The sequence below is a fragment of the Vombatus ursinus genome, unplaced genomic scaffold (genome assembly GCF_900497805.2).
Source record: "Vombatus ursinus unplaced genomic scaffold, bare-nosed wombat genome assembly UNPS02014793.1, whole genome shotgun sequence".
In the NCBI taxonomy this organism is placed as follows: Eukaryota; Metazoa; Chordata; class Mammalia; order Diprotodontia; family Vombatidae; genus Vombatus; species Vombatus ursinus.
The window spans coordinates 24,706,036-24,717,310 of NW_020954571.1; the positions used below are offsets into that span (position 1 = coordinate 24,706,036).

At 37.8% G+C, this 11,275-nt stretch overlaps 1 protein-coding gene across 1 annotated transcript in view; it reads left to right on the forward strand.

Annotated features, from left to right (window-relative positions):
• Positions 1–11,275, forward strand: part of LOC114048438 — a 56,279-nt gene that overhangs the window by 4,200 nt on the left and 40,804 nt on the right. The window contains exon 3 of the mRNA XM_027869333.1: positions 10,721–10,788. Within this exon, the coding sequence (XP_027725134.1) occupies positions 10,721–10,788 (68 nt within the window). The remainder of the gene's footprint in view (positions 1–10,720; positions 10,789–11,275) is intronic.

The following is an 11,275-nucleotide window of genomic DNA, read 5'->3' on the forward strand; positions in this document are numbered from 1 at the left end:
GTTTAATAGGAATGTATATGTGGAGCCTATATCAGATTGCATGCCATCTTGGGGAGGGAAGTAGGAAGAGCAGGAGAGAAAATTTAAAACTCAAAAGTTTATGGAAGTAATTATTGAAAACTAAAAATAAATTAATTAAATTTTTAAAAAAGAAAATTATGTCTATGTAAATATGAATTTAAAATAAATAATATGTATTCCTTAAAAACATAAAGAAACAAGCATGAGTACATAGAAGCATGAAAAGATTTACACAAATTCATGCAAAGTAAAGCAATAAGGACCAAAAACAAAACAAAACAAAACAAAACCAATATACACAATTACTATGAGATAAATAGAAAAAATAGGAGCCACAAAGCAATCTAAATTGAATGTTGCAAAATGATAAAGAACAAGCTTGGTCCCAAAGAAGAGATATGAGAAGATACCTCCCCTGTTCCTTTGCAAAAGTTTGAGTTCCTAACTATTGCATAACATCAGATTTTTTTCCAATGTGTTGATTGGTTTTAATGAACATTTTTCTCTTTTTCTTTTTAAAACTGTTGTATGGATGGATAATTCCAAAGGATTCATGATGAAAAATGCCATCCATCCCCAGAGAAAAAACTGATGGGAGTCTGAATGCAGATTGAAACATACTAATTTTCATTTTCTGTATTTTTTCAATGTTTTTTTTTTAATTTGGGTCTGTGTTTTCTTTCACAACATGACTAATATGTCTTGCTTTATTGAACATGTATAACCTATATCAAATTGCTTGCTGTCTCAGGGAGGGGGAAAGTGAGGGAGGGAGGGAGAGAGAGAAAAAATTTGGAACTCAAAATTTTAAAAAAGGAATATTAAAAATTGTCTTTATATGTAAATGGGGAAAATAAAATATTATTTTTTTTAAATTGTTGTATGGGATTGTTCTTTGAGAAGAGTAGGGGAGGGATACAGGGAAAATCTAGGCAATGTAAAATCAAAAGACATTAACAAAAATATGTATAGCCTATATCAGATTGTGTGCCATGTTGGGGAAGGAAGTGGGGAAGGAGGGGGAGAAAAATTTAAAACTCAAAAGCTTATGAAAGTAATTGTTGCTAAATCAAAATAAATTAATAAAAAAAAACTTAAAAAAAAAAGAAAAGAAAAGGAGATCCAGAATCTTAAGGAAGAAAATGACTACTCCAAAATTAGAATTGGGCAAGCGGAAGCTAGTAAAGTTATAAGAAATCAAGAAATAATAAAACAAAATATAAAGAATGAAAAATAGAAGACAATGTGAAATGTCTCACAAGAAAAACAGCTGATCTGGAGAACAGATCAAGAAGAGAAAATATATAATTGAGTTGATCATGATCATAGAGATAGTAAGTGGCAGACCTGGAAGCAGAACCAATGTCTTAGCTAAATACAGTTCCCCCCCCCCGCCCCACTATGCAATGTTGCTCCTATAATCCATGACCTATAAATTCAATGAATGTGAGCAAGTCTTTATCAGCATGTCATACCTTGCAGAAGTAGAATGCATTAGTCTAGGAATTTCAGAATTGGAAAGGACTTCAGAAGCTAGCTCATGCAACCCATATACGAACGAAATCTTATTACATCATATATAAGGGATCACTCAGCCTTTGCTTAAAGATGTCCAATGAGGAGTAAAATACTACCTCCAAAGGCAGTCCACTCCTCTTCAGGATAAGCTTTAGAGTGGGAAGGGCATGAATGTGTGCGCATGGTGTATATATGTAAATATTCTAAAATGAATGTAATGTAAAACAAATGGCATTAATTACATATGTATGAGTTGAAGAGCAAAAAAAAAAAAGAGAAAATTAGACCAACTGAAGGCTATGATCAAAAAAAGAATTATAATACAATAATACAAGAAATAATTAAAGAAAACTGTTCTGAAGCATTAGAACAAGAGGAGAAAGTAGAAATAGAATAAATCCACCAATCACCACCTACAAGGAAAACCCGTAGAAATATCTTAGTCAAATTCTGAAACTCCCAGCTCAAGGATAAAATATTATGAGCAACAAGAAAGAAAAACAATTTAAATATGGTGGTGCCATAATTAGAATCACACAAGACTTAGCAGTGGAGATATTAAAAGACCACAGATCTTGGAACACTATATATTGAAGAGCAAAAGAACTGGGTTCTGGCAAAAAATATCATACCCAGCAAAGATAAGCATAATCCTGAATGAAAAAATAATGGTATTTAATGAATTGTCAGACTGTCAGGATTTTTTTTTCAGAATTAAAAAAAAACACAACCAACCTGTATTTAATAGAAGATCTGGCATACAAGAGCCAAGAGAAATATAACGTACATACCAAAGACTAATTGCAAGGGATTCAATAAGGAAAAGCTGTTTACCTTTTACATATATAAAATGTAAAAAGTAAAACCTATGTCTAAGATTGTTACTAGTAATGGGGTAGCCTGTAAGAAAGATTGGGGCAGACCAGAGTAAAACCATTTAGGAACAGCTAAAAAGAATAATTATCTTATACAAATGAGGTGCAAGAGGAAGAACTGACATAGAGCAATTATATGGGGAAGGAGGACCGGTAGTTTTGGAAATCTACTTTATTGGGAATGGGTTCAAGAGGGAACAATACATACACATTTAGAAGAGTATAAAAGTCTTCTAAATTCAGAAAGAAACAAAATGTTAAGGGAATGGGGGGGAGAGGATAAGGGAGGGATCTTTATGAGGGAATGGGTTAAAGCGGGGTATAAAAGACTGTATAGATTAAGGAGAATGGAAGGATATGAGAGAGATCCTTGTGGGGGATTGGTTAGGGAATATTGCTTTGATGTAGGAAATGAAGAGTTGGTGGACCTGGAAAAATATGGAAAGACTTGGATGTATGAAGGAAGAGATTATCCACCCTCAGAGAAACAGAGGATAAATAAGTATAGTATGGTCTTACATAGATGCATATGAGTATATAGCCTATATATGACTATGATTATTAATATCCAAGTATATGTATGTGTGAGTGTATGTATGTATGGATGTATGTCTGCTTACGCATATATGTATATCTTTGTGTATGTCTATATATGTATGTGTATATAGATGCACATAGCGTATGTATGTGTGTGTGTGTGTGTGTGTGTGTGTGTGTGTGTGTGTGTGTTTGTGTGTATGTATCCTAGCTTAATTGTAGCCTTCAGGGGGCAGGGGGAGAGGAAAGGGGAAAAAAAGAACAAACTAAAAAGTGCATAGCAGAGAACAAAAGAAAACTTACAAGGAAGCAAAGAAAAGATGGACAGTTCTCAACACAATGCATAGTATTTATTATATAGGCTTTCTTGAAATGGAAATTTATTACTATACATTTTGAATTCTCTCTCATGTTCTGTGTACATGGCAATAATTTTTTCTTTTCTTATTTCATATTATTTTAGTTTTAGTATTTAAGTGTTTCTTTTTTCTTCTCTTATTTTGTATTTAAGTTTAAAATAAAAAAAAACTTGCAAATAGAAAAAAAAGAAAAAAAGGCCTCATTTCTCAAATATATAGGGAACTGAGTCAAATTTATAAGAACACAAGCCATTCTCCAATTGATAAATGGTCAAAGGTTATGAACAGGCAGTTTTCAGATGAAGAAATCAGAGCTATCTATAGGCATATAAAAAAAGTGTTCTAAATCACTTTTGGTTACAGAAATGCAAATAAAAACAACCCTGAGGTACCACCCCACACCTATCAGATTGACTAATATGACAAAAAAAAAAAAGAAAATGATAAATCTTGGAGAGGATGGAGGGGAAATAGGGACACTAATGCACTGTTGGTAGAGTAATGAACTGATCCAACCATTCAGGAGATCAATTTGGAACTATGCCCAAAGAGCAACAAAACTGCATACTCTTTGATCCAGCAATACCACTACTAGGTCTGTATCTCAAAGAGATCATTAAAAACAGAAGAGGGCCTACATGTGTAAAAATATTTATAGTAGCCCTTTCTGTGGTGGCAAAATATTGGAAATTGCGGGGATATCTATCAATTGGGGAATGGATGAATAAGCTATGGTATATGAATGTAAAGGAATACTATTGGGTAATAAGAAATGATGAACAGGCAGATTTCAGAAAAATCTGGAAAGACTGGTATGAACTGATACAAAGTGAAATGATCAGAACCAGAAAAACAGTGTACACAGTATCAGCAACATTGTGTGATGATCAGCTATGAATGACTCAGCTCTTCTCAGCAACAGAATAATCCAAGACAAAAACAAAGGACTCACAAAGGAAAATGCTATCCACATCCAGATAAAGAAATGATGAACTCTAAATGCAGATTGAAGCATACTTTTTTCATTTACTTTATTCTTTTTCATGATTATTTCTTTTGATCTGTTTTTTCTTTCACAACTGTGACCAATATGGAAATATGTTTTATATGATAGCACATGCATAATCCATATCAAATTGCCTACTATTTTAGGAAGAGAGGAGGGAGGGAGAGAGAAAGATTTGGAACTCAAAATCTTGTAAAAATGAATGCTAAAAATTGTCTTGACATGTATTTGAGGGAAAATAAAAGACTATTAAACTTTATAGCTGAGAGCACACATCCAACGGGCTGACCATGCTATTCAAATGCCAAATCTACACTTGCCTAAAAGACTATTTTATGGTAAACTCACATAAGGCAAGTGTTTGCATGGTAGTCAGAAGAAATGATACAAAGATATTCTCAAGATCTCTCTGAAGAACTTTGGAACTGATTGCGTGATATGGAAGACTCTGGCAAAGGACTGCCCAGCATAGCTTACCCAGAGCAAGGCAAAGCAAGGCAAGGCAAGGCAAGGCAGGGCAGGGCAGAGAAGGACAGGGAAAGGAAGGGAAGGGAAGAGAAGGGAAAAGAAGGGAAAGGAATTTCTACAGAAATTTTTTCAATTCTGTATTTTCCTTTTTGTTCATTTTAATGTTAGACTTATCTGCAAAGTGATAGAGGTATACCGAAGGTATACTGTCAAATTATGTTACTATGTCCTCCTGAAGCTCAGATAATGTTTCCTTTATGAGTTTAGATGCTGAGGCATTTGGATTATATAAGTCTATTACTGATGGTTTTTTGCTTATGGTTCCTTTCAACATAATATAGTTTCCTTGTTTATCCCCTTTTATTTTTTGAATGTTTGTTTTTGCTTTTTTTTAATACCATGATGGCAACTGCTTTTTTGGATTTACTAGTAAATATAGTAAATTTTTTCCCATTCCCTCAGTTTTATTTTGTGCATGTCTTTGCTTTTTAAATGTGTTTCTTATAAGCAACAGATTGCAGGGTTCTGTTTTTTATACAATCTGTCACTCTTTTTTTGTTTTATTGGGTTGTTTAATCCATTCACTTTTGATGTTATGAAAAGGTTTATATTTTCCTCCATCTGTCTCTAAACTGTTTTGTTTCCCAAGTTATGATTTCCCCCTTCTTCCATTGTAAATATAGCATTATGTTCCTTCAGTTACTTTACTCTTTTTATTAAAGTGGCCCTGTTCCCACTGGCTCTCTTCCCCTTCGCTTCTGATTCCTTCTTCTGGTTTGTTACCCCTTTCCCTTTAGGGTTTTGTTTATTAGTTCTTCTGTCCTGCTTTTATCTGGTTATATATTTCTTCCCCCTCTTTTTTCCTCTCAGTCAAGTAGATTCCCCTTTCCTCTCCTCCCCTTCAACTTGTCTTATTCACTCATTTAAATATCATTTTTTCACCCCTTTCCAAAAAGAATTTCTTTTACTCTCTTCATTATCATGCTTTCTTTCTGCTTACTCTAAACCAGGGGTGGGGAACCTGTGGCCTCAAGGCCACATGTAACCCTGTAGGTCTTCAGGTGCGGCCCTTGGACTGAATTCAAACTTCACAGAATAAATCCCCTTAAAAAGAGGATTTGTTGTGTAAAACTTGGACTCAGTCAAAAAGCTGCACCCAAGGACCTAGAAGGCCACATGTGGCCTCAAGGCCATAGATTCCCCACCCCTGCAGTCTAAACCCTCATTCTCTGATTCATGATTCATGATTCCTCTAATCATCCACTCTCTCTTTTTTCTTTATTCTTTATACTATCAAATCTTCCAAGGTATCTCTTCTAAGCTGTGCCCTTTAGGCACTTTCTGTCACTGTCTTGTAGGGCTTACTCCCTAGATGCCCCTTTTCTATGGTGCTTCATTTTTAGAACTATGAAAAGTATTGCAGGTGTTAGAAAAGACACTGTTCCCTCTCCCTGTGCCACCTCCCCACTGATCTATACCCTTTCTTGTTGACCTTTTTTCTAAATTTGCTTGAAAATCCCCTCCTTATGTCTACGCTTTTCTACTCCTTCAGGTGCTAGTAGCTCCTAGGGGTTCCAACTCCCCCTCTCAGAACAAGTAGACTTTTCAGGCACCAAATACCCCAGGCATCATCTAGTATCAGGTCTTCATCCCCTTTCATCCATAGGAGTATTCATCAGTAGAATCCCCTATCTCCAGAGTAAGGCCTCCCCATGCCCTGCCCCCACCCCTCCTGCCCGTTTCACTTTTTATTCCTTCCTTCTCACCTACTCCAGTGTAGGCTAGAGACCACAGAGTCCCCTTCCCCTCACTGCTAGCTCTGATTTGAACCTGGCCCATTACCCACTGATTTCTATCACCCTGTTTTCCTGTTCCCCTTTTGTGTACCCTTCCATGTTGTAATGTAGTCTCACAAAAGATGCATTTACCTGTAGGAAGGGTGTTGCCAGGTTCTGACCATAATTCCCTCAGTCTGCCTCTTCACTATTAGCGCTACCAGATTTCTTCCTTCACCCTAGTCTCCTTGTGTAGATTTAGAAAGAGTTCCTTAGTGGTCTTTATGTTGTCTGTTGCTGTCCTTGCCTGCTGCATTTATTCACTACTCCTCTGTTTCTATTGTTTGTAGTGTTTGCAAAGCAAATAATCTCTCCAATTCTGGTTTTCTTTCTAAAAATGTTTCAAACCATCTTTTATCCTGTATGGTTAAGTTCAGATTTTCAGGACTGGTCATCTTAGGCTGCATCCTGAATTCCATAGCTCTTAGGAACACATTATTCTATTCCTTTCTCCTTTTTTTCTAGTCAGTATGAAATAGTCTTGTGTAATTTGAATGTCTTTTCCTTTGTATATGAAGGAATTTGAATTCCTTTTGATGTGAATACAGCATACAGTACCCTAGGGGTTAAGGAGAATATTAAGGGTTGCTTTTCCCTCCAAGGGAGACTGGAGAGACCACCTTATAAACTTAAAAGCATCCTAAAATTCCTTCTTATCTTGAAATATCATAAAACTTCTCCTTATCTTGTACCATAAAATTTCTTCTGTCTTCCTCATCCTGTGTCATAAAATCCCTCCCTCCCCCAACCCTGTCCTTACTCTTCAACCACCGTAAAACTCTAAGACTACATCGTCATCCCAAACATTTACAGGCTGTCTAGCTTTTTGTCAGAATTTTTGCTATATAAGCCTAGCTCCCCAAATACTGACCACCTTAATTGTAGCCTTGTTGCTACAGGTCAGTGTGCTTTTCACGTTAATAAAAGCTCCTGATGACTAAAGAGAATGACTAAATAAATGAATTCTTTCACACCCAAACAGCTCTCCTGAATCTTACCTCAACACTTTCTCCAGATAGCTTGTAGACATTATTGTTTTTGAACTGAATTAAAGCGAACCACTACAGCCTTGGAGTTTGCAGCCTTATTGTTGTCTTCATGGTCATTGTTGTTGTCTTGTTGTTGTTCTCCTTCTACTGCCTTCGGGCAATCTGTGAGTTCTTTTGATTGGAATTACATTTTCTATGTCTAGAAGTTCTGGAGGGTTCTCTTCTATTATTTCCTCCATTATGGTAGTAAGATCTTTTGTCCTGTCATATTCCTCTGGGAGACATATAAGCCTTAGTTTAAGTCTATGTATACTGTCTTCAAGATTCATATATTTTACTTGTATAGTAAGTATATTTTCTTTTAACTATCTTTTTTTTTGCTTCTCTTCTTCTAAGTTGTCCTTCATTTCTATTTGCATTGTGAATCTATTGTTCTCTTTTTTGTTTTTTTACAATGAGGCTTGACATTGCAGATTCAAATTTTTCAATTTGCTCTTTATTTTCCCTGTGCAGGACACAAATTCTGCTTCCATAATTCTCATTTCTCTTTTAAACCTCTCAAGAATATTGTGTTGTGATTCCATGTTCTCAAATTCCACAGGGTCCTCTGTCTCATCAAATGTTGGATGACTTTCCTTTATTTTACAGTATCTATTCATAGATGCTGGAACTCATTTACTAGATCTGGAAACCATATTTCCTTTTGTTGTCACTGTTTTTCCTGTTGATTTATCTGTTTATGTTCAAGGTCTTTGAGATTTCTTCCTTTTGAAATCTTTGGTACTTTCAGTTCTGTGCCCCTACCTCACCCCCCACACCTCATGCCTTTTTTCCTTTTCATTTTGCATCCTGAGTCTCTCCCCGCTGAGTGTGGTTTCCTTGGGGGCTGTACCTCAAAGCAACTCAGGTTCATCCCAGGCTGGATAATTTACTATTCACCAGTGCAGATCCCTGCCCCAACTGACTTTTGGGCACTGTGCTCTTTTCTTCAGGCTTAGTGATGTGCAGCATAGTTCACCCTATATGCACAGTGTCCTGTCCCTGTGACCTGTCCCACTCCCTCTTTTCCTCGGTTGTCTGGTTCCCCACCAGGAGTTCACAACCTGTGAGACCTGAGTGCAGAGCTTTGTAGTGCTGGTGCTTCCAGGTTTTAGCCTCAGGCAGGCTTTTACTCCTGAGGGACTTTGGCCAAGTTGACTGTCTATTGCCAAGCAAACTTTCAAGACCTGGAGCTGGGGTCTCCATGGTATTGTAAAGAGGGAGAGGAAACTGGCGTATAGCAATTTTGATGTAAGCCTGTGTCATGTCCCTAGATGTGCTAGTGCCACCTTGAAAACAGTAGTGTGCAAGGTACTGAGTGAGGTCAGAGTCAGTGAATATCAGTTCCTGGATTTCTTTTTTTGTTGTTGTTATCATTTGCTTTTCTTGGTAACGTAATAATTTTATTAATAAGACCAGCATGTTTATTAATAAAAGGAGGGTCATTTGGCCATTTCTCTTAGACCAAAGACTCCTTACTGCAGTGGGCTCACAGTTTATATGCCCTTTGAAGAGGAGGTGTTCCTGAGGGGTACCAATCAACTCTGGTTAACACAAGGGGAGGTGGACTATATTAAAATAAGGATTGACAAACCCCATGAATCTCAATTTGAAACATATATGTTCTAAGAAAAAGACAAAGAAATCAGGGTGCATGTGTCCATGGTTTAATTTCTCTCAAGCTGGCTCGACATGCATTGCACGGGAGTTTAGTCTAAAACTAGGCCCCCTTAAGGGGGCCAGTTCAGAACTGGCTTGCTTTGGGATTTGGGGGTTCAGGGTTACATTCCCTTTGAAGAGTAGGTGTTCCCAAGGGATACCAATCAACTCTGGGAGGTGGACTATATTAAAATGAGGGTCTTCAATTACATGACCCAGGTCACTCAATCCTGCTTAGAGACATCAATTTCTATATCACCTGTCTTGACAATAAAGAGGAATTAACATTCGCCCAGAACTGTCAGGGCAACATAATGAGCAGGAATAGACCTATTTAGATTAGATCTTAAGTTCCTTCAGAAGGAGAAACTCAACTTGGAACAGAGGGGGATGGGGAAGCTGCTCTGAGTCTCCAAGATAATGATTACTAAGAAAAATCATTTTTCATAGGGGTTGGGGTAGGTGATTCGGGTCACTCAAATCTTGGTCAAAGAGACATTTTTTTTTAACCTTCTTTTGGATCCTGGGTGTCCTATACCCATGGAAGCAGCTGAAGTTTGCTTTATCTTTCTTGTATAATTTCTGTTTTGGAGAGGTATGAGAGGTCATAAGAATTGGGGAAAATGTGTAGTCATACACTGCGCATATGGGCAGGGAGGGGGGGAGGGGCTATTCTGCACACCACTAAGCCTGAGGGAAAGAGCATCGCACCCAGATGGGGCTGGTTCTGACTACTTGAAAGTCAGTTGGGGCAGAGACCTACGCTAGTGAATGGTGACTTGTCCAGCCTGGAATGAGCCTGAGATCCTTGGAGATACAGCCCCCTAGGAACTCACGTGACCTGGCAGTCTCTTCATTGTCTTCTGTGTTTGTGTCTTGAGCTTTCCTGTCACCATAGTAGCTCTTTTCTGTGACATTCTTTTTTGTTTATTCATTTTTCTAACCTACTGCTTGACTTTGGCTTTTACATCATTGTTAGGCTCTGCTCAGCTCTGAGGGGGATGTCTGGACTTTTCTTTTCTTTTACGTCCTTCTGTTTGTTTCTTTCACAGATCAGTCTGAGGAGCCTGAAGGTTTTCAATGCTTCCAAACTCACTTGATCCAGGAAGAGGTTTGTTTATTGCCCTCCTGCTCTGAGCCTTACAAGTTCCTAACCCAGATTTTGGTCTGTTAGCTTGTATGTAGTTAAGTGTCAGACTACTGCTGGACTCAGTCACTATTAGTCCACTAGGAGGCTTTGCAGGTTCCAATCAACTGAACTTCTGGCTCCCCTTTGATATGGGACTCCTACCCTTGTTATTCCATTGCAGGCTTAGATAACGAACTAAAAACTAAAACTGAGTCCTTGCTATTCTGCTCCTGGGCTCAGAGCCACATAAGTATTCTTGTGAAACATTCTTTGCTCAATGTGCAGGTAGTGTGCAGCCCACACTCCTCCATGGCCATTCCTCTGCACCCTCAATCCATAACCCTGGGCCACGGGTGACAAAACCACTAGATGGCACTTGTTTCTGCATCCAGAAATAGTTCAAGGATCCCTTCTCCAGTGGTTCCCCTTGTGTTGTATCTCAGCTCTCTTTCTTTGGGTGCTGGAATGCTCCTTGCCACCATTGCCTCCTCACACATTCCTGGGCAGCTTCCCATTACAATGTCTGTAGATCTGTCTTCTTAAGCTTTACTTGGCTAGAAAAATGACTTGTTGTGACTTTTCTTAGCTTTCTCCACCCGAATTCAGACTGGCATGTTTTCTAGATTGTTATGGAGAAGGTGGACTGGGCTGCCTAGGCAAAAATGCTTCCTCTCACTCCACCATCATGACTCTCCCCTTAGCTTATAATTTATTCCACAAATATATTCATTTAAACACAAATGGCTTCTTCTTTTTGTTCACTAATATCCTTCCCAACTCTAAAGTTCAAAGAACCTTTTATTTTTCCCTCTCCTTTCTTCACTCTTATAGTCCTTCTGG